At 36.0% G+C, this 24,031-nt stretch overlaps 1 protein-coding gene and 1 pseudogene across 1 annotated transcript; both read right to left on the reverse strand.

Moving 5' to 3' along the window:
• Positions 1 to 225: 225 nt before the first annotated feature.
• LOC122010767 lies at positions 226 to 9,221 on the reverse strand (annotated as a pseudogene).
• A 7,001-nt stretch (positions 9,222 to 16,222) lies between these two features.
• LOC122008838 (protein SMG7-like) lies at positions 16,223 to 24,028 on the reverse strand. Its single transcript, XM_042564700.1, has 8 exons — positions 23,909 to 24,028; positions 23,330 to 23,428; positions 22,129 to 22,728; positions 21,901 to 22,023; positions 21,064 to 21,293; positions 19,093 to 20,985; positions 18,824 to 18,975; positions 16,223 to 16,824 (listed from the first exon to the last, which is right to left on the reverse strand). Exons 2-6 carry the CDS (start codon positions 23,399 to 23,401, stop codon positions 19,110 to 19,112), a joined length of 2,901 nt encoding a protein of 966 aa, XP_042420634.1. The 5' UTR covers positions 23,402 to 23,428; positions 23,909 to 24,028; the 3' UTR covers positions 16,223 to 16,824; positions 18,824 to 18,975; positions 19,093 to 19,109.
• Positions 24,029 to 24,031: the final 3 nt, after the last annotated feature.

Below are 24,031 nucleotides of genomic sequence, written 5' to 3' on the forward strand. Positions count from 1 at the left end.
ACCACCTAAGTTTTACTCTTTAAGATCTCACCACCTAGGGTTCGCTCCTCCATGATTTCCCTTTGCCAACGCTCCAGTCGTCAAAAGCATAACGTCAGACGGGATAACAATTATCCTACGGGCTACTAAATATGTTGATTCGTGCACGAATACCGGAAGCAATATTCTATAATTTGTTGATTCAACTAGGAATACCAGGAAATAGGAAAATAAATGGCACTCTGGAAAAATATTATTAATCCAAACAAAAAATTCTCTTATATCAACCCAAATAATTATTTATGTAGACTCCAAACTCTAAGACACCAAGAAAGGGAAAAAAAATTTAATATATAGACCTCAATTCTAATATGCAAAAATAATAATAATAATAATAAAATCATAATCCTAAAATCCTTAAACGGACTCAAAATTTTAAAAAAAAATATAAAAAAGATAAAAATTACCAAAAAATACTTAAAATATTAAAAAACTAAAAATTATAAAAAAAGATTAATTTACTCAATCTCTGAATAAGTTGTAGCATGTCTTCAGGAGCCGAGGAATGACAGTAGCCATCCCATATCTCAATACCCCCGCCAGATTCACTCAGTGTAAGGTTGCCACCAAACAGAAGCAAAGCATAATCTGAAATATTTGTCGAATCCTTTTTTGTATATGCTTGTAGATTTCACCTTATCACTGAAAATCATGTAGGGCAGAGGGAACAGATTGATCCTTGCATTACCTGAGGAAGGATGATTGCAGACTTTCCCGACATATTCGCTGTAGAAAGTTGTTCTCTTTCCTCTTCTTTTGCATGGGATGACATTAGGGTCAAGTCCAGCACACAGAACTGACAGAAGAAGACATACCATTTCTATACCATCCCCATACTGGTTGTATGCCTTGGCACCTTTAATTTTGTCCACAAAACCAACGTCAAATAGCCGATCCAAGAACTGCTTTCTCATATCCTCCATTTGCAATTTTACAGGAGAAACGAAACTCTCCGAACATACAACACGCTCTCTACCGCCGCCACGTCTTGCATCCTTCCATCCTACAAATATTTTTAGAAGAGCAACATGATAACTGCATGAATCACCACCACAGCATGTTTTTAAGCAGAATCAGGATCTTCTTTTCTAAGCAGAACAAATGGGTTCCGATGTGCTAGAGCACCGGCAATTGTGAGAGTTGGATCTATGTACTGGAATACGGACCCTATAAATAGTATCTTCCCATTATTTAATTTGGATCCAAGGGTAGAGTGTTCAAAAGTTCAACAACAATTTTAACAGACGAAGGATCAGGAGGTTGAAGAGCCTTGGCCAAAAATGCTGCATTAAATACTCCAAGTTGTAGGCTTTTAATGTTAAGGCATAGTTCTTGCAAAGGGGTTCGAAGGAATTCAGATAACTGGTACTGCGGGGGCATAGCATCATGAACAACTTTTGGGTACAAGCTATAGCACACCCCTGGTTGAACTCGGCCAGCACGTCCTCTTCTCTGATGTGTTGAAACCTGTAATATCCTTGATGGTAAGAAGCATGCCAGCTTATTAAGAGCATCATAACTGGTTTCTTTAAATCCAACCACGTCTCCGGATGCATGGAGATGTTCCTGACGAAGGTCATCACTTCCTCGGTGACGCCCACGGCTTCCGTCCTGTACTTCCCTTCCGATCCTTCATCATCTTCTTCCCCGGACCCGAAAGGAATGAACGGGGATGCGATCTTGGAGATCTTCGTGATGACCTTGGATCTGGAGAGCTTGGAGAAGCCGGAACTCAATCTCCCTCCGATCTCGGAGAGGTCACTCTGAGGTCCTTCGATGGAGGGGAAATCAGCGACCGCTTCGGATTCATCGTGTCCAGGCGGGGTAGGATCAAAGGAGAAGGTGGGAGGAGGAGCAAAGAATGTAGGGTGCTGCGGAACTACCGGGGTAGGGTTTGGGTGAGCTCGAAGAAATTCTCCTTGACGCCACTGTGGACAGAGTCGTCGAGGTCCGCCCTCTCCTCGGGATCGACCTCGTTGGCGTGGCGGTTAGGGATCGTCGCGTGGGCGAGAGACCTCACGAGCCACGAAATTGGTTCGCTCGTTACTATTTTCGTGTCCCAACGCTCGCTTTGTGATGGCTTCTGCTCCTCGCTGTTGCTGCCAACAGAAGGTCCAGAAGACGTGGATCAAGATTTTTCGAATTATTCCATATTCCTCCTCTAAATGACGAAAATCCACTTCATTATGATTCTCTTCATCAAATTATTTGTCCCGCCGCAGTAAAATATCTAGATTATCAGTCATTTAAAGTTCAAATCCCAATATATTTTTTAAAAAAATTTCTTCCAAATGGATGACACAATCAAAGAATATTAGATTTATGGTCTAACCGTCATGTGCATTTTTCTATTTATCCTAGTAACCGATAAAAAAAATTCATGGAACCAGACCAATCATCCTCAGGAATAATCAATAAAGTTAATTGAAATTATTTAATCATTTTTTTATCAAATTATTTGCCCCTGGACTATGATGCCGCAGTAAAATATCCAGATTATCATTCAGACATCTAAAGTTCAAATCTCAACGCATATTTATAAAAAATTTTCCTCCAAATGAATGACACAATCAAAGGATATTGGACTTCTGGGCTGGTCGCCGCGTGCACTTTCCGATTTATCCTGGTAGCTGATGAGAAATTTCCATAGAACCGAGTCAATCATCCTCAAGGATAGTTAATGAAACTAACTGAAATTATTATTTTTTTTCATCAAATTTTTCTTTATCTTGATAATTTTCTAAGTCAAATTTCTCTTCTAAATCATCTTCAAATTCATCCCAATTATTTCGAGCATCATCAAAGCTATCATTCCTGCAAGGTGACTCCTAATCAGCCTTGGAATAAACTTTGAGTGTGACCAAAGAGCAGAAAGTAGCTTTTTATTTTTTTTCAGCTTCTTCCAATCAGTGATCTTGGTTTTGCGCTATCTGTCTTGTAAGCATCGCAACTACTCCCACCGCGTTGATGCTAGATCCTTGAGTTTGATGATAATTAATTTCATTTTCATACGATCGGATACTTCCTCATAATAAAAAAAATCTCTCTACTTCGTTAATCCAATCAACAAAAATCTCTATCTATGACAAACTAGAAAACTCGAAAATATCAACTGGAAATCCAATATCAATTGGAAATTTGAGTTAAATCATTATATTGCACCAACAATCTCCCCTTTTTTAATATAATAATAACCTAATTAAAGTTAAGGAAAATAAAATAAAAGAAGTGAATGCAAGAATGATGTAAGAATTTTAGATTTTGAATTCATATTTATTTCTTGATCATTTTGAATTACAGAGTTAGGTTTGAATTTATCAACTTAATCTTCTACATAATTTGTTCCAACTATAACTCTACTTTTTATCAACTTAATTTTCTACATAATTTGTTCTAACTTAACCCTACTTTCACTCTTTGTCATTCATAAAAAAAAAACATACAAGAAACAAATAAATCATATGAATCAGAGTTGGGGAGAGACAGAATTTTAAAAAGAGATCATCAAAAAAAGTTTGATTTTATGAAATAATAGTATTTTTAAAGTATTTTTTTAAGTAAAATGATTTTAAGTGAAGATTTCAAAAGATTTGAAAGTATTGATTTTTCTTTCAAAAATCATTTAAGTAACAAAAATAATCCCAAAACATAATTTTCCAAAAAAAACATTAAAAAATAGTTAGAAAGTAATTTGCAATCTTTTATTTGATTTTTCATAGAGTTACACAGTAAATTATTTTCAAAATATTATACAAGTGTGCTTTTTTCAACAATTTGAGGTAAATGTGTTTCTTAAATAAATTAAGTAAAGATTTGAAGAAAAAAAATTCTAAGTAAATATTTCTTTAAAACAACTTTAAAGAAAAATTTTAAGTGAAATTTATAAGTAAAAAAAATAAGTTAATAATTAACTTTTCAAAAAGTGTTATTTTTCAAGATAAATTGTAAAATACTTTTCAAAAGTAATTTTTAAAATAATTTTCAAGATGGTTTACCTTCTTTTGTGTTTAAGTAATTTATTTTTTAAGTTTAACTTTCATAGTAACCTTTGAAAGTTAATTTTTTCAAAGTAAATTTCAAAATATTTCTTAAAAGTAATTTTCAAAATATTGTGAAACGAGGCTTCATAAAACTTAATTTTTGAAAGGATTTTTAAGGAGTAATTTGTAAAGTATTTTTATTTTTAGAATATTTTTTAAAATAATTTTTGAAACAATTTTTAAAGTTATAAAGTGACTTTAAAAGTATTTTTCAAAAATATTATGTAAAATAGTTTTAGAAATATTTTCAGAATATTTTTCAAGAGTTTGAAAAAGCTTTTTTAAGATTTTATCCATCCTCCCCTTAAGTTAACACTCTCTCTTATCTGCCACCTATAGTTATCAAAGAGCTTTATCTAATTGTTTAAGGAACTTAGGGTTAAAATACTGATTTTTAGAAAATATGTAACTTTGAAAAACAATAAGTTAAGTTTGATTAATTTAAGATTATTTAAATTAATCATTAATTAATTCTTCTTGGAAGATTATTTAGGATTAAGTTAATCTTCAGACGAAATGAATCAATTAGTTACTAATATTTTATTAAGTTAAAGATAAGTTAAGTTCAAATTTTTATGTTCTAATTAAATGTATTCAATGATTTATGCTTGGATTGATAGTTTACTTAAAATTAAATTAGATTTTTTATTATCGATATTGATTTACTATTATTTAAATTTTAATTGCATCAAGTTAAGTTTAATTATATTTTAATTTAGGTTAATTAAGGATTATGTTATAATTAATTTAAGTATGAATTGATTACTTAATTTTTAGAATAATTTAATTTATTATTTATTTTGGATTATTAATATTTATTAATTAATTGAGATTTAAGTTAATTGATTGATAATTTGATTGATTTGAATTAGGTTAAATTAAATTAAGGTATTAATTAAATTTAGTTTTTAATTAAGGTTATTCTAAATTATCAATTAATGTTAGATTAATGTTTTGAGTTTAATTCAATTAATTTTAATTGTTTACTAATTGATTATTTAATTCAGTTTTAAGTTTAAGTTCACTAAATTTTAATTAATTATTTAATTAATATTTTAGGTTTAAATTAATTAATTTAATTAACTTAAGTAAACTTTAAATTTAAATTAATTTCATTAATATTTTAATTTAAGTATAAGTTTTAATTAAGTTTTTAGGTTTTAGCTAGTTGTTTAAATTTTAACTAAGTTTTTAAGATAATAATTTTTTTATTTAAAATATTTTTTTAAAATAATTTTTAAAATAATTTCTAAAATATTTTTAAAATTTTTTAAAGGATTTTTTAAAATTAATTTCTAAAAGATGTTTAAAAGATTTTAAAATAATTTCTAAGATAATTTTAAAAAAAAATTAAAAAAAAATTAAAAATATTTTTAAAATAATTTTTAAAAATATTTTTAAAAGGCTTATAAAATATTTTAAAAATATTTTTAAAAGGTTTATAAAATATTTTTAAAAGATTTATAAAATATTTTTAAAATAATTTTTAAAAGTTTTTTTAAAAAAAAAAATATTTAATGTACTAGATTAATTACCTTTACATTTAATTCTATTTAAATTTTAAGTTTTAATTTAATTTTTAATGTTTAATTAACTTTATTTTAAAGTTTAAATGGATTAACATTTAGGATTTATTTAATTAATATTCAAAGTAGAATTGAGTTAACATTTAATTAATATTTATAATTAAATTTTGGGTCCTTAATTATCTCACCCAGTTTAATTTATTAACCAAGGTATTCTTATAGTTTTGTGAGATGGATTAGTTTATTTTTTATTTGAAGATAGTTTGACTTTGTATTAGATTTAAGTTTAATCGTCAATCAATTAAATACACATTTCAAAAATCGACTTCCAAGTTGTGGCGAGACACAGGGGTCTTCTTGGGTATTGGAGCTGTTGGTGCAAGGTGCACCTGAATCAAACTTGAGTTTTGATGTTGTCAAAAATTCAAGTTAAGTCTTGTTGTGATCTAACAAGTTGACCAAGTGTGTAGACTGTTTACTCAACAGGGAAAGTCCTAGTTGGAGGCTAGGTAAGAAAGACTTAGCAGATCATGGAAGCTAGGCGGAAAGTCCAAGCGGGTCTAAAGGACTTGACACTTGGCAGAGAAACTTGATAGGTTTGGAGGAACGAAGATCGAGGGAAAGTCCTAGGTGGTCGATCCAATGCTAAGCGGCAAAGTCCAAATAGGTCTGGAGGACCAAGGTTTAGCAGGTAGGTTGAGGTAAACAACTAGAGGAGTGACAGTGAGATCGTGTTCCAGAAGATAACAAACCCTAGGTCATTGATTCAACTGAAGAAACTGGAAAAGTTTCCAAGTTGAGATTAAGATCTACTGTCTAATATTACTCATGCATTATATGTATTACTGTGCTAACCTTTGTGTTACAGGAATATTCTGTTTAACTCTGTGTTGTAGGTTCGGCCTGATCTGTCGATCGAACGTAGGGATCGGTCGACCGAACCAACTTGACTCAGACTAGAGATCAGTTCAGACCAAAGCAGAGCACATTCCGATCGAAGCTTGATCGGTCGACTGAACCAAAGGATTGGTCTACCAAACCCTGATGATGTGACACAGTACAGATCGATCAGAAGCAAAGATGGAAGCTAGCCAGATCGGTCAACTGAAGCAGAGGATCGATCGACAGAACGATCATTACCTTAAAGACGCACTAATGAAGAATCTCGTCGAACAGGAAAAGCTCACCATTCGGTCAATCGAACAATGAGATCGATCGACCAAATCATTAAGTGTCATCAATGCTCGAAGATTGGATCAAATCGGAGCTCAGAAAAGAAGGAATGGAGCGGGTTCAGTCGACCTAACCTGAGAATCAGTTGACCGAATGTTGATTCTTATAAAAAGAGTTTGAGGTCTGAGGCTGGGTAACAAATTGGTTCTGAGTTCATCCCTTGCAAAATTGTTGTTCGACTAGTCCACTACTCATCTCCAAGAAAGTGGATACTCCATCCAAGAAGTACCGACCGAGCTTTATCTTACATCTAATATCGGTATATTTTATTTAGCTTGCTTTATACTTAATTTCAAGTAAGATAGTAGGTTGTTACTATCTTACTCATTTCATTGTACGAATTGCTTCTTTACGGAGGTTTCGGAAAGAAGAGTTTTAGTGGATTATCCAACAGTACGGTCAAGGATCGCGGGCCTTAGAGTAGGAGTCGACCTATGCTCCGAACTAAGTAACCAAAATGCGTTTTTACTTTCCGCTGCACTACTCGTGTTTTAAACGTTCCAAAGGAAAAGTTTTTTTAAAAAGCGATATTCACCCCTCTATCGCACTTTCTCAATCCTTCAGGAGTAACGACCACTTCTAGACAAAGTCTTTTTAAGATATTGAACATTTAATTTTTTCTATTGATAAACCTTGGTCTAACTAGTTTAGGATGTAACGAGATAGCTTCGGTTAGTTTTACTCAGCTAAGTAGACCAAGTAGAGTATATCTTACCCTACTTGACTCTCTAGAGCAAGCTTCCCTAACGCACTATTATCTCATCTCAACCTGATATTATATTGGTCAAAGATCAAATTATCTAGTCCTTAACTACCCGACCGGGTAGACTAGGTTCGTGAGGTGGCAGCTATTCTGGTGCCTTCCCCTTGATTGTTGCTTTTGTATTTTGTTTTGATTTTTGGTTTATGTTTATTTATTTTATAATTATAAAATACTTGATTGTAGTTATTTTTTGGTTTTATTTTGGACTTGTGGCTGAAGTTTGGTTTAGTTAATTTACAGTTTGGGTTTAGATTATTTGATTTATTATTTTCTTATTTTATATAATTTATCTGACTCTTAGGTATATAATATTGATTTGGTTCTACTTATGTGGTTAGGTACGTTTTCAGAACCCAGGCTTTGGTTTAATTTTTTACTTTGGGTGGCTAGAGATATAAAAGTCTTCTTAGTCGAACTGGACTTCTATTCGAGTCCGGACTTATTGTACACAACTCTTTGTGATCCAAGTATCATATCAAGGTACTTGAATCTAACTATAAATTTTTCTAGAAGTTGTTTTAGTTTAACTACTTCCCTTCAATCTAGAATTGTCCTCTTCAAGTTTTGCAACTTGAGCTAAGATTCTAGCTTGAATCAACTCAATAGTTGAAGTTAATTTTAGTTATTTGTTAAGTGTTTTATTGTCTATACTTAGTTCATTTATTTGATTTTTAAAAATAGTTAATTTCTTATGTAAATATATAATTATTTTGAAAAACTTTTTACTTAAAATAGCTTGTACCTCGTTGGAACCTTCGAAAATGAGTATGGACTTGTGGCTCAATTCAAGTTCGAACCCGTCTTCCGATTCGCTTTCCGATTCTGGTCCAGACGCCATCAATGCGAGGTAGTTGGCATGCTTCGATTCGTCACTGTCCGATTCTTCTAATGATGACTCATCCTAAGTCGCCTTGAGGCTTTTTTCTTTTTGAGATTAGGGCAATCATGCTAATTGTAGTGTTCTTTTTTGTTGCACCTAAAACACGTGACATTCATCTTGTTGTTGTTGGAGGTGGACTTGATCTTCTGCAGATCCCTTTTGGTGAACTCCTTTTTCCTAGTGAATATTTTTCTTATCAGGTTCACTAGGTGCTCTTCATCATCTAAGTTTGGGTCATATTCAACTTCTGGCTTTGCTTTAGTTCTAGATTTTTCTTTGGATAATTCTGCAAAAAGAGCAATACCTTTCTCGATGGGTTTGGCGTTAGTCTGTTCATGCAGTTCTAGTTCACAGAAAAGTTCATCTAATTTTAATTTAGATAAATTTCTCAAAATTTTGTAGGCATCCACGGTGGATGTCCACAGTGCATTTTGAGGAAATGCGTTTAGAACATACCTTATTAGATCTCGGTTCTCTGTCCAGTGGTCGATTGTGTGGAGCTCGTTGAGGATGTACTTGATCCTTGCGTGCAACTGACTTGCAGTCTCTTTTTCCTGTATTTTGATATTAAATAACCTATTTAAAAACAAATTTCTTTTAGTTAGCTTTGCGGTGTTGGTCCCTTCATATAGTTCTATGAGCTTGTCCCACAACTCCTTTACGTTCTCGTGTTGTCCGACGTAGTTCAGTTCCTCCTTAGTGAGACTACACTGAATTGTGTTGAGGGCCTTGAAGTCCATTTGGGCTTTCTTCTTCATCTCTGAATTCCAATTTTCTGGGTCACTGGTCGAAGTATGTCTTCAGATATACTTCTATTCATTTTTTTCTAGTACAAGAAGTCGTCTCCGTTGAACAATGGGGGATGAACGGTGCTAGATCCCTCGATTTGGGCTATTGGTTTACTGAAAAAGAAAACTTAAAACGGATACCAAGACTTGGTCTTAGGGTAAGTAGTGTGGGAAAAAGTTACAGTTATAATTAAACGAGGGAAATTGATGAACCCCCTGCTCAATCGATGGTTGCACCAATTCAGAGTTAACTTGGCACTGATACTACTTGTTAGATCATGAGCACATGAGAGGGGGGGAGGGGGTGAATCACGTGTTTTGAAAATAGAGTTATTTTAAAATTTTAAAAATAAAATTGCAGCAAAAAGTTTAAATTGAAAAGAACATAAGGAAAAACTCTGTCAATTTTACTTGGTTCAGAGTCTTCGATGACTCCTACTCCAAGACCCAAGTCCTACGGATCTATCAACGGGTAATCCGCTAAATGCCTCTTCCGGAATGACACGAAGAGGTAATCGAATACAAAGATAGAGACAGTGCAACAACCTATACTCTCCTTTTAAAGTAGTAGTATGAAAATTACAACACTATTAAAAGTTACCAATAATTTTGAGTACTATACTCGTCTATTGCTATCGTTCTACCGGAGATGGTCAGATGACTCAGAGGAGAAACTCAGTAGCAGACTAACGTTTTCGAAGATTCAAAAGGTTTGTATCACTTAGAACTTGAGTTGATTATCGATGAGTGAGAAGGGATACTCCAACCCTCCTTTCATTGGTTGCTAAGGGCGCCTCCAATAGCCTTTAGGGCACCTCCAATTGTATCCCTCATCCCCTTTATCTTCGGAACCGATAAAATCAACTATCTATAAATTTTATCCCTTATAAGGAGCCTCCAAGAGCCAAGCTTATCCTGCTCTCTGCGATGCTTTTATCCTGCATGAGAGCGCCTCTAACACTTCTGAGGGACCTCCTGTTAGGATGTATACTAAAAGCCTAACTTTTTATATGAACATTTATATTTTGAAATAAGAATCACATTGGTCAAATGTCTGCATTTATGTTAAATGCAGTTGTCCATTTAATTTATATTGTAGATAACATGGTATTTGGTGTGACACAGAAGATCATGTTATCAGTTCCTTATAAATTATAAATGGTAGCTCACAACCAAGATGGAATGGGGCAAACCATTGGAGTGGTTGTAGTGTAATTTGGTATTAGTTTATCTTAACTATAAAATTACACTAGTACACTATGTGTGTATTGAGCAAGACCATTTGAGGTTGTTCTTTTTATACTGACTATAAAAAAAAACAGGACCTCTATTATTATGGATGTACGTACTCTTAATCATGATATAATAGCAAGCACGTATACTTAATATTTATTTTTTTCATTTATCAAAGGGTGAGATTTAGTTCGTTAAATCAATGGGCCCGATAAGTTGGGAAATGATATTATTTATATGGTGAGATGTTGATTATAGAATGAAACTGCGTCCTAGTGATCTAAGGTTGATGATATCCCCTTGAGAAGCTCATAAGGATTCTCATGTAAACCCTGCAGGTGAACTTAGTCCGACATGACAATAAGGTTGAGTGGTACTACTCTTGGAGCTAAATATTAATTGAGTTGTCAGTAACTCATTTAATTAGTGGGCATTCGATATCTTAAACACAGGGAGACTAATACACTCATGATAAGAAAGATCCCATATTGTAATATAGGATTGGTGCGGTAGTGCAATAATAACTCTTTAGCGGTATGAGTTATTATTGATGAACTTGAGTTGGGTGTTCGGGGCGAACACGGGAAGCTCAAGCTCATCGAGAGACCAAAACAAATTTCTCCTCTTGGTCCCTGTTGTAGCCTCTTATTTATAAAGCCTTATATCTACCCAAAGCAAGCTAGGGTCAGCCACATCCTTGCTTGGAGCCCAAGCAAGGGGTCGGCCAGGCCAAGCTTGGAGCTCAAACTAGGGTCAGCCAAGCCTTGCTTGGTGCCCAAGCAAGGGGTCGGCCATATCATAAGAGAAAAGGAAGTTTTATTAAAAATAAAATTTTGATTAAGTCTTTCCTTTTATGATGTCATCCACATGGTTTTAAAAGAGAGTTTTAAATTTTTTAAAATCTTTCCTTTTATAGCTTTTCTAGGATTAAAAAGAGAGATTTGAAATCTTTCTTTATTTGTAGTTATCTATAATGTGAAAGAAAGATTTTAATTTTTTTGATAAAATTTTCCTTTTTTTGTAACCATGTTTTAAAAAAGAAGTTTTATTTTAAAATCTTTTCTTTTATAGATATCCATAAAAGGATTTAAAAGAGAGAGATTTTAATTTATAAAACATTCCTTTTATAGCTATCCACAAAAAGGATTTTAGAAGAGAGATTTTAATTTTGTTTAAAATCTTTCCTTACTTGGAGCACAAGCTTATGGCCGGCCATGCCATGATAGAAAAGGAAGTTTTATTTTTTTTGTTATAAAGCTTTCCTTTTTTGCAATCACCAAGGAATATAAAAGAAGAGGAGGTGGTGTCTTATGGTTTAACACACATCTCTTATTCCTCTTCTCTATTCCTTGTGGCCGGCTCTCCCTCTTCTCCCTTTCCTCTTCTTTGTGGCCAGCGACATCAAGCCTTGGAGAGACATTGGTGGTCAGTTGCTTGGAGAAGAAGAAGAAAGAAGTGAAGGAGGTATTGCATCCTAGTATCCTTTGGTGGAAGGTGGGTGAAACTTGGAAGCAAAGGAAGAAGCTTGGGTGGATTTCGTCTTGGTAGATCGTCGTCCACACGACGTCCAAGAGAAGGAGAGGAATACAACAGAAGATCAAGAAGTCTATAAGCTACAAAAGGTATAACTAGTTATTTGTTTCCGCATCATGACTAGCTCATCCTTTTGTATAGATCTTGAAAAATCAAACACAAGAGGTTATCGGTTTTAGGTTATCGTTTTGTTATCGATTTTATTTTTCGATTTCATGTTTCGATATTGTGCTTCTATCGAGGTCTCTGTAGTTAAACATATTTTACTGTAAGAAGTTAAATATCCGATTTCTTTGAAAGACTTTGTCTAAGAAGTGGTGGATGATCCCATATCCAAGAAGGCCTAGTGCCTCGCCATGTTTAACCTGGAAGCCGATTTTTGAAATAGATATTTAATTAACTTCTGTAATATGGTTTAACTTATGAAGAACACATCAGTTAAACTTGGAGTAAAAATGTTAAGTATCATTTTCAATCCAAGTTTAATTTCTGAAGGACAATTTTGATTAATAATGTTAAGCATCATTTGCAATCCAAATTTAACTTCAGTAGAGCACATGGGTAGCTAGGATAGTTCTATGCTTGTACAAATTTTTGTACAGGGGAACTAGAACGGTATTCCGAGTAGCAACCAACACCTCCAACCCTCAATCCAGTGCACCTCCAATAGCCGGGAGGCGCCTTAGCGCCTTTTGCTCTGAAATGCCTTTAATCGCCAGGAGGCGCCTCAAGCACTGTTCATCCAAGGCCTTTTGTACTTTTTCACCCCTGCAACATGTGTTAGCGCGGAAACAAAGTATACCTTGCAAAATGGGATTAACACAATATTAAATAAGAGTATAAATTAGTTTCTCTCTTTCTAAGACCAGAAACTAGTCATAGTCTCAATTTAAGTATCTCAAATGGACCTAAACTGGACCAGCGTCTAAAATCCAAACTTGGACTCGTCCTCACCAGAACTCCCTCCTCCAGTGACTTATCTTCAGTTACCAACTTATAGTCTATTGATTAGTCTCTCCACTCACCAGGCCTTCTCACCAGTTGTTAGGTCCGCAGACTCAGTTGGATTTTGGCCAGCTGTTAGGCCCCGCAGACCTAGCCGAACTTCCCGTCATATATCAGATCGGCCTTTTGACCTATCTGGGCTTCACACCAACTATCGGATTCTCAGACTTATTTGGGTTTCAGCTTGGTGTCAGATCCCCGTCAATCCCTGTACGCTCGATAAATGTATTAGATCACAAAAACACTTAACTTGTTTGTCATTCATCAAAACCAGTGTTAGACCGTTAGTACAAATTACACCAACACATTGTCCACTACAAAGTTGGAGTACATGGCATCAACTGAAGTAGTGAATGAAACTTTATGGCTTACAGGGTTGGTCAGAGGACTAGGAGTTCAACAAGGTGGACTTAAGTTATTATTTGACAGTCAAAATATTATCTATTTGGCCAAGAATCAGGTGTATCATGCAAGAGCCAAGCATATTGATGTGAGGTTTCACAATATCAGAAAGTTGATTGCTTCTGGCAAAATTCAACCTGAGAAGGTTCACACTGCAGACAATATTGTAGACATGTTGACAAATCCAATAACCGCAGAGAAGTTCAGGCATTGCTTGAACTTGATCCATGTCTCTAGATGCTATAGGAAGGAAACTTAAACCCTGAGTTCTATGTATAGTTTTGTTCAGACGCTCATATTCTCCAAATGGGTAGATATTCGCCAAGATAGCGATTGTTGACAGTGACTCATATTTGAGCGGAGGACAACATGAAGATGGTCACAAAGAAAGGAGACAAGGGGCACAACCTGACACAATCGTGCCCCTTGGACACGGCATGGCCGTGTAAAGTTCTATGCACTATGCAACATTGTCATGCCCCCGGACATAGCCTAACCAGGTCCTATTCTATAAGTGTCACAAGGCGCGACACGACCATGCTCCTTGGGCATGGCCTAGTCGTGTGACGTTTTGGAATTTTTCATGGTGTGTCACGGTCGCGTCTAGAGTCGTGTCTAGTTCTGGAAGTGTGACACGGTCGTGCCCCCAGGCACGGCCCGTCCGTGTGGTGTTTGGGAGGCGACGAGAAAACTTGGATTTTGGGTTTTTTTGGTATTTTCAATCCGAGAGATCAAGTAAGGGTTTAGACATTATAAATATAGGATCCTTGTAATCTTATAATCTTATGTAAAAGAGTTGAGAGAATTCTAATAAAAATTTCGATCGTTTTGTAAAGTAGGCATGCCGCCGAATCCAGTAATCCTCCTTTGTCTCTTCTTCTTCTTTCATTCTAGTTCTTGATTTTCTTCTTGCGTTTCCTCTTGCGTGGGATTTCTTTATTACCTTGTTGTGAACGATCCTATTCCTGTCTCTCCTTTTTCTTCTGCAATTAGAGGCCGAGAGGGAGAAAGTTGCCCGGTGTGCAACATAACTTTAGCTTCAAATTTACTCTCAAACAGGACTTAAATGATCAGAGTTCGAAACTTTTGGAGGTTGAGCTTTTATTCTCTCCATCGTTCTGCATTCGCAAAGAGCCAAAACAGAAACAATCTCGTTATGCAAAATTATTCAGATTGAAATCAAGCAATGGAAGTGAAGTGAATTACATACCGAGAGACCGCTCTTCCTTACTCTGTGGAACTGCTTTGTGATCTCATCCATGAGCTTGGCTCTCTCCTCCGCGCACTTTGATGCTCTGCTTCATTGCCTACGTCTCCTCCTCCAGCTTCTCTAACTTGGCGTGCAACTCCGGGAGCAATTCGAACTTGTATCTCCTCCTTCCGCCGGCGTTGCTTCTGTCGACGTCGGACGCAGTTGCAGCGCCGGAATTTGCGCCCGTCTCCATTTTGTTGTTGCAGAGGTTGGCAAAAGGAGGAGACGACGAAAACTCTGTGGAGTGAAAGGTGTCAGATTTGACTGCTGGTGACAAACGCGAGACGGAATGCAAACATTCTTAGCCGTAAAAGCCGTTTGAAAGGAAGTGAGACACGGACAAATGGGCAGAGCTCTTCTTAATTTTTATAATTCAGATGTCAACGGGTTTTTTCTTGATTTACTTACCCCGATCAATTCAAAGTTACCTGAATTTATTTTTTAAAAAAGTTAACTTCTAAAATATTGGTCGAAATTAGTTATATGATAAGAACGGAATAGAAGAAATAAATAGAACGGAATAGAAGAAATAAGGTAACGTTTGATTTTTTCTTAGGAATCAGAATGAGTATTATAATATTGTGCAATGAGAATGAGTATGAACTTGGATATCATTCTTAAAAATAATGTTTGATTAGTTGAATATTTTCAATTGGAATAAATTTAAATGTTATTTTTTATCCTTAGAGAAAAATAAGAGAAAAAAATTAGATGGGAGAGAAAGTTGAATGTGAGAAAAACATATGATAAGAGAGAATAATGAGAGAGAAAGTATGATAGAAAAAAATGAAGAGAGAAAAAGTGTAATGAGAGAAAATGAGGAGATGGAGTGTGATAGGAGAGATTGAGAAAAGAAAAAAAAATGATGAGAGAGAAAAAATAATGAGAGAAAATGATAAATTGAGGAAAGAGAAAATATAATGAGAGAGAATGTGTGATGGAAAAAAATGAAGAGAGAGAAAATATAATGAGAGAAAATGTGGATAAAGAGTATGATAAGAAAGATTGAGGAGAGAAAAAGAAAATAGAGAGAAAATGATAGAGAATATGTGATGAGAGAAAATGAGGAGAGAGAAAATACGATGAGAAGGAGAGAGAAAGAGTAAAATGAAAGAAAAATTGAACAAATATACTAAAGATATTTTCGTCCAAAACTTAATTCTCATTCATATTCCATCAAAACCCAAGGGAGAATGTGAGTTTCATCCATGCCCAAATTTTTTGTTTCGTTTCAAAATCTTAATTCTATTACCATCAACCAAACACAAGATTTGAAAATAAATCCATTCCCTCATTCACAAACTCCTAAATCAAACGTCACCTAAATATTTTGACGGCACCACAACAAAAATGAAGTAAATCAAGATGACTGAATAGTCTCTCTAGATCTGAGAAATTTTATTCCTAAAAAATTATTTTCTCAGAAATTGGATCTCTATCTCTCATATGACAATCTATCAAATATGAAGCACTATGCCCAAACAACATGGAAAGAGTAAATTCTATGATATATAATGGAATTTCAACAAATAATTGGTCACCAGCAATCAATACCAAGCTCGATGAGATAAAGATACTGCAAATAAAAATTTTACAAATAATAAGTTTCGAGGTGTCAACTAAGACCATCCATGTAATTGTTCCAAGAACATTTGGGAGGATAAATTTAAGTTGATGCTGGAAGTTCCAGGCTTCCAGTCCAGTCTGGTTTATAAAGCACACCACACGATTCAAACCACAGCATTTATTACATAAATTCAGAATAAACTATCATCGATTCAAGAAGAAAGTAGCTCACGTGTCCTGAATCAAGTATCATTATCATTCAGCCATCGGTCGGAGATCATTGGGTTCAGCAACAAATTCCTTCATAAGATCGATAAATTTTGACATCAATGATGTGGGGATCCTTTCAAACAGCTAAAGATCACTTGCTGATGGGTTGAATAACAAGACAGAAGCATAAGATGAAAGATACTAAAGCTTGTGGCTGATTACCACCAACCACCACCGAGGAAAGTCCATGAAGATAAAACATTTGTTCAAAAAGTGTATCAACATCAACATGCTTGAAATTTCCCCACAATCGAGCCTGATCATTCATCCTCGAGCCTGAGCACCAATGCCATTCTGCGAATAAAAGAGTCAGTGCATTCAAAAGCTTCATTTTTCTCAAGTAATGTGATGAAAACACAGAAAGCACCTTTGGCCAGCTATCAAATATTGTTTTCCTTTAATAGTTTAATTTGAAGGAAGTTAATGGCACTTTTCGTTAAGACTAATTTCCTTAGTCAGTATGGTATGAATGTACTATTGACGTTCTTTATAAATGCCTTACTTCTATAGCATCGGTTGGTCCTTCATATACGGTGCCTCAGTTTTTTGCGGCCTCTATGTTTTCAGTAATGATCAAGCAGTAGCATAGACCTATGCACTGGTAATCCTGTCATACTGCTGACTACGAAAATTTATAGTCTAAAATTGCATCCATCTATTTCACATTAAATCTAGCCTAATTTAACTTGAACAGTTTGTTTTTCTTCTTTGGGTAGCCAGATAATGCATTGGTGTCCATTATAAGCCATGTTCTTCCACCAATTTGACATTGACCAGATAAATCTTATCCGTCTATTTAACCCTATACAACTATCTCACTAGTAATAATCAAATAATAAAATCGATTAACTAGTTTTTTTAGCCTTTCTTCACCCCTTTTACATCCCTCTGTAATAATAGATACACCTCTTTTAACTATAGAAGCTATCATCCAGTGTTTTTAACTGTCGTCAATTCAAAATGCATTCGCTCCCATATCTTAAATATTTACCAGATTACCCTTTTCCCAATTAAAATAGCCACTCTTCAAGTGTAAACTATTTTACAAAGAAGCATGCCCAGTATAACACTTAATTCAAAGGTCAAATTGACTTCGATATGATTCTGTTGATCCAATCACGCACTGCAATAGTCAAGCATCCCAAAAAAGTCAGACAACATTAACTATAAATGAAATTGTTGATCACCAATGCCAGCATACAGCTTCTCATCTCCGTCATCACTTGATCAAGCGGCAGGTGCATCAGAGGAAACCTTCTTGTGGTTTTTATTCTTCTTTCCCTCCTCTCCTTTTGTCTCTTTTTGCTACTTGCCTTCTTCCTACCATGAATGGGAACTGAAAGGAACTCTTCATTCAGGTCGCCTCTCACTTTTTCACTGGTTAGGAGCAGAAGGCAAGCATCAAAAGAGGTCCATCCATCCCATTGCTCAGCACTAGGCCCTCTCTACTGGTTGGATGGCTCGGCCTTCATTTTGAAATCTGGTGTTTTCTGAAGCTATGTGAAGCATGAACACAGACATGGAGAGGTGGAACGGAGCTTTAGACAGGGTCTCGCAGAACAGCTGGTCTAAGTGAAATGAATAAGCTTGGAGATTTCCGTCTTGATTTCCCTCTTTCATCTTGGGCAAAACAGGATGATGGACAGCAGGTGACAGATGTGATCGAGGAGGTTGGAAGGATTCAGGCTGAGGAAGAGTTGATCTCTGAGCTGGTGCATGAGGTTTTATCAGTGAATATTGGAGTTAATGTGCTTGAATCTGAAAAGGGTAGTGCTGATAAAGCAGGGGTTTTCTGGTAGTCTGTCTTTTCCAATACAGATGTGAATGGGGATTCAGATAGCAAGCTGAAATTTGTAGCTCCTAGTGTGCTTGATAGTAAGGTTCAGATGGAATCTTCAACTCATGGAAGAGAGTGAGAGATACTGGATATCCTCACTGGTAAGCTACTTGGTGCAAGACCAGCCTATCAGATTGTTAAGGAGACGTGATGACCTTATGGAGGGTGAAAGAAAACTTAGAGGTGTTTATGTTGCCTACTGGTTTTCTCATCTTCCGAGATTTGGGGATGAGTAAAAAATCAAGAAGGTGTTGGATAGTGTGCACCATGGTATATCCAGGACAGATTACTCTTCCTCAGGCAATGGGATAGAGACATTAAATTGGAAAAGGTAAACAAATATATTTCAATGTGACATTGCAGGTCTGCCATGGTTACTTCTTGGTGATTTGAATATTTTCATTTGATAAATTAATTATAAACAAAATGAAAATGAAAAGAAGAACCACTGCCTACCAGATTTAGGTCCACGCGGTGCAATGCTCCCATGATCCATGCTCAATATAAAGGTAACAACAACCTTTACAAATGCAAAGGTAGGACCGAAGTCAATTGGCACCAGGCTGCAGAACTTCTTGCAAACTCATCGTAAATGACTTCATCATTCACTATAATATATAGAAAAATAAATTAGATAAACGCATGAAAGTTCTGAAACAAAGATTGTAATTTAGTTCCTAATTTGAATTATTAACTCATAGTTGTTACAAAATCTCAGAAAGTACCAGTTAGATCAAAGAGATTATGCTTGACGTTGTTCAGGCACCAGAGTGTTTTGTGGGGTCGATTGCTCAAGTTTATGCCTAGTACGGGCTTTCAGTTGCTCAAAATCCTGAAGATCATGCCCATCAGTTGCCTGTGCCTGTATACTAGAAACTTGTTTCCCAGGAAATGGAAAACTAGAAGCATTGGCAAAGGCAGTAGTAGTACTCATATTAGCATATGGATACCCGTGCGGATGTTGATTGAGTGAGTTCACCATCCCTATGCTCTTAGAAGATGAAGATTGATGACCATCTAGCCATCCGTAATCGTCAAGCTCGGGCTGCTGTTCCTTTACATAAGAGTTAGGAATTGCTTCCTCCTGCTGCTTTGAAGGAATATGGCCAAATCCAGGAGGTGGCCCCAAGTGCCTAACTGGACGACTTACAGGAGTTTTTCTGAGTGATGGTAAGGGTAGAGAAGGTCTCAAAACACTTCCGTCAGATGCTGCTCCTGAATGCACCAAAGTATCAAGTGGGGTCGAAAACAAAACCTCTGATGTTTTATATTGACCAGAGTGTGCGCTGTTAGCATTTGGAATGGCAGAAGAACAAACTCCAGGTAAAAATGAATTTCGCTGAAAGTTATTTGATCCTTCTTGCAACATTTGGTTATTCATATATAAATGTCCACTTATATTCATATTTCTTAGTCCATCAGAGAGGAATTCATCTTGCTTTGGAAACCACCTGGAAGTAGAGTTAATATGCTGCAAAGGAAGCTGCGTGATAGTATTGGCATATGGATGCAGATTCAAACTCGCATTTGAAACAGCTGAAATTGGAACATCATCAAAAGGAACAGAAAGAGGATGAGAATGTGCCATCCAATCACCTGCAGATGATGCTTGTAGAGGATTGAATATGTCAAAAGTAGTCAATTTTGAAGCATTTACATCTTCATATTTGTCAGAAATTGTAGGCCTGAAAACAATTTCTTCTTCCTCTTCTTCTCCTTCAACACAAGGTCTTGTCTTAGTCTGTGAAAACCCTGAACTAGATGTATTTGGCACTCTCCCAATATCAAGTATTCTCTCAATTGGATCAAATGAACTTGAAAGGGTAGAATCCATAAGGCCTCCAATCATTGGTGGCGCTTTGCTCATTATGAATTTCTTCAGGCTTGGATCAATATATATTCTCTGCTGATTAACTGAAACAACACCTGCAAGAGCTCTACCAGCGGCTATAATCCTCTGGACACGAGATAATTTATCCTTGCCCCCATCACTTCCATAGGTATGTTTCCTTGAAAAATCCAAGATGGTATGTGCTGGTTTCATGGGTGAGAATCCTCTCAACTCAAAATCCTCCCAGAGGGCAACCCTATTATCAGTTTCACTTTCATACCTATTCATACTGAAAAAGCAAGCTTCGTCACTGTCACCATCAACAGATACAAGACCAGTCTGAATAAGCTTGTTCAATAATGCAACACATTGGCTCCAGAAGAACAATCTTGTAACAGCAAATTTTTCCCCAATATCAGAAGCAGCTGCTTCATCTGGATGACATGCCAACCACTCAATGAAAACCAGGATAGATGGCAAAAGAAAGCTTGATGCACCATCATGAAGATCTATGCATCGCTTAAAAATGTGACCAGCAAACTCAAAAATAAATATAAATGCATTCTGCAACAACACAGTTCGCTGTAAGACCTCAGCATACGATTGGTTCTCAGACTCTCTTTTCACATTATGTATAGTGAATATCAGAATGGCAATAAGCCTCAGACAGGCTGATGCATTTTCAATAGCATCAAGACCAAAATTAAGATTCTCTTCAGGACCCAAGGACAAAAGCACATTCAGATCATTAATTAATGAAGAAAATACTTCTTCAAAAATTTCCAAGCTGTTAAGTTTCAGAGCCAAATTATTTAACAACATCAAGAAGTTCAAAAGAAAAGGAATAGTAAGAAAAGTAAAATACCTTGTTCGCGTGAAAAGGATACCATTAAGGCGAACAAAGCGAGTAGAAAAGGCATTAAGTACTTCTGACTTAGTCATCTCTCTCTCTTTATGGATACTTTCTACTTTGTTATCTTCCTCCAGAAGCTTTTCATTCCCACCTCCTCTAGCTTGCCCAGCTGACAGCATATGAATTCTTCCCGTTGAGGTTGTTTTTGAATTGCAAGACAGCTGTGAGAAACTTTGTCGGTTCTAGACAATTGTTAAACAGAAAACAAAAGATTAAAACAAAAGGGACAAATATAAGGGAAAAAAGCATAATTAATAAACTGATAGGACACATTCAGACATGATATGCTTATTATCAAAAAAAAAAAAAACTGATCTATGTAATAAAGAAAGAAAAAAAAAACCCATATCATTTTCAAAGGATTCTTTAGAAATCTAACTTAGCATTGTGGGACAAAAAGATGGGATTTCTACCTCCATTACTTCCTCCTTATGTCCTTTGGCATGTCACCTTTTAACATAGTGGCTCAGCCCCAGCATTGGTAGAGGTAAAAAGATGAATGCTGATACAGTGATACCATACTAAAGCCCCATAGAGAATCAATTCAAACTAAAATGCCAATAGACTTAGATAAGGGCCCTCTTAATATTTAAGCATGGTTTAGAAATATCACTTAGCAATTCAGTACTAAATGAAGGCATCTTTATCTATCATCCCTTTCTCTTTACCTCCAAGAACAAATATGATCTTGACAGTTGATACTTGATATGGATACTCAAAAGAATTAAAATCATAAGACGACAAAGGAGAACATAGGTAGTATAATGGTTATAAGAAGTAAAAGGCTACCTTCTCAAAAGCAACAATCAAGTTATCTTTTGCTGTTGAAAATGGAATATCGACAGCCAGACTTCTGAAGTAGCGGTAGATTGCCAACAGTTCATCACCCGAGTAGGAAGCAAGTATTGCCAGCTGGTACAAATTTATATGAAGCATAAAACCAATGAATTACTCTGTGCAAGGATACGCCAAGGGTGGTGATAATTGTGAATTAACAATATTAACAATGATCCTAACCTGGTGATGTGGATTACCATGTGAAGGACACATAGAAGTTGCCTGCATATAGTAACTAGTAGCAGCTGCAAAATCACGTCTAACAGAGTCTCCCTCCCCATAAAGTCCTTTGTAACGAGCAAGATCTCCCAAATATATCAAACAATGGTAACAAGACATAAGTCCTTTCTTCATCTCAGCCAATTTCTTCTCATCTTTTGTCAAAATATTTTCACTGTCAGTTCCCTCATTAAAGTAGCTCAAAGGTAGGCCATATTTTGCCCTGATTTTCAATATCAGATCATGGTAAAATCCAGTTGCTTCCATCAGAAAGCTTTTAAAGACAGAACGGATTTTCTTCACTTTATCAAGACGAACCAGGGCCTTTGCACCAGATGTATTAGATCCAGCAGATGATGCAGCATTAATATGGTGCCTGAACTCTTCAATTCTTTTATAATGCAGTTGCCAAAGGACATACTCGATATCATGTTTTTCTGAAAAATCATGATCTTCAAGAATTATAGTCTCATAGTTCTCTCGCATTTGAAACCAAGAATTGGGGTCTGAAGGAACTTTTGACTGAGCTGACCTTCGCAAACCATTCTCTAGATCAATATTCTGCATGGGAAGTTTCTAAAAGATATTAATACATATTTAAAGGGCATTAATTTGATACATGCACAATTCAGCAAGGAATGGCATGGCCATATAAGAAAATTCTGAAGACAACTTGTGTTGTAATTTTGTAAGAATGAGAGACATAATATGTACCCTTTTATATAATTCGATGTTCAACTTCAGAAGTCAAATAACCTAACATATATGGCCACATACAGAGATGAGAAGGTGCATGAATATGAGACAAGGCTTATGCTTGTTAATGTGAAAATCCAATTTTGCAATGAGGGAAGGGGAGGGGGTGCGAGTATGTGAGGAATCTTATCAATTGTACATGATGAGAGGAAACTCCAATAGAGTATTACTTGGTCAACTGAAGAGCAAAAATGAGTTATTCAGCAATGTAGAAAATGCTGTAAACTCAATAAAATCAAAGATTAATATCTACTGTACATATCAGATCAGCGTACCATTGGCTTGTATGCTTCATTCTCAAAAACTATTAAGATTAATAATTGTAGCAGCAGGTGCAAGTGCAATTGCAAAACTATAACCCCGGAACAAAACAAGATACAACAAAAAACAAACGTACAATTTATACCTTTTTAAGAAGCCGTTGTACAAGCTCCCGAGACGAGGGAGACGATGACCTGTCCATTGGAACAATCATCATCCATCAAATATGCACACTATGTTCTTCCTGCGGCACAAAATTTAGAACACATGCAATTTTAGGCCAAGGATTCATCAAAAAAGAATTATCTACACCAGTCAATAAAAAGTCCTAATTTTCGCATTAAAATTACACAAAAAAGCTTTCGGCATTCATTCCCAATCAAGAATCGGGGACTAGAGACGTGCTCCATTCTGAAAATCCCAAATCTACATTCGATCCCCCAATACAGCCGACCGAACCCTAACCCTACATCTGCAGACACGACTCCGAGAAACCCATCAAGACCGAAACTTTGCGCAAAACCAAAACCCCGATAGGGATTCGAAGCAAGTAAGATCCCATCCGCAAATTCCAGGCACGGAAGCTTCCGAACTGGGACGAATTCGACGGATTCCTCGAGAGAGCCGGCGTACGACGTAGTAATCAGCCCAACGGATGGATTATCGAATTGAGGGACGCGAAGGGTACCCGACCATAGAAATTGAGGGAGAGAAGAAATCGTACCTGACCGCGGCCATGAAGGCGAGGGAAGAGAAGGGATAGGGAGAGAGCGAAGGGGGGAAAGGCGGAGCTGCATCGAGGCGGAGTTGCCATCAAACGAGAGGGAGACGAGGATGAGACGAGGAC

This window comes from Zingiber officinale, chromosome 8A, assembly GCF_018446385.1.
Source record: "Zingiber officinale cultivar Zhangliang chromosome 8A, Zo_v1.1, whole genome shotgun sequence".
Taxonomy (NCBI): Eukaryota; Viridiplantae; Streptophyta; class Magnoliopsida; order Zingiberales; family Zingiberaceae; genus Zingiber; species Zingiber officinale.

Excerpts from the sequence above, each read along its gene's own strand:
- LOC122008838 (XM_042564700.1), bottom strand. The coding sequence starts at position 23,401 with ATGATGATTGTTCCAATGGACAGGTCATCGTCTCCCTCGTCTCGGGAG. Across the intron at positions 22,729-23,329 it reads TACAACGGCTTCTTAAAAAG|AATATTGATCTAGAGAATGG; the intron begins GTATAAATTGTA and ends CTTCCCATGCAG. Across the intron at positions 21,294-21,900 it reads TGATTGTTGCTTTTGAGAAG|AACCGACAAAGTTTCTCACA; the intron begins GTAGCCTTTTAC and ends ACAATTGTCTAG.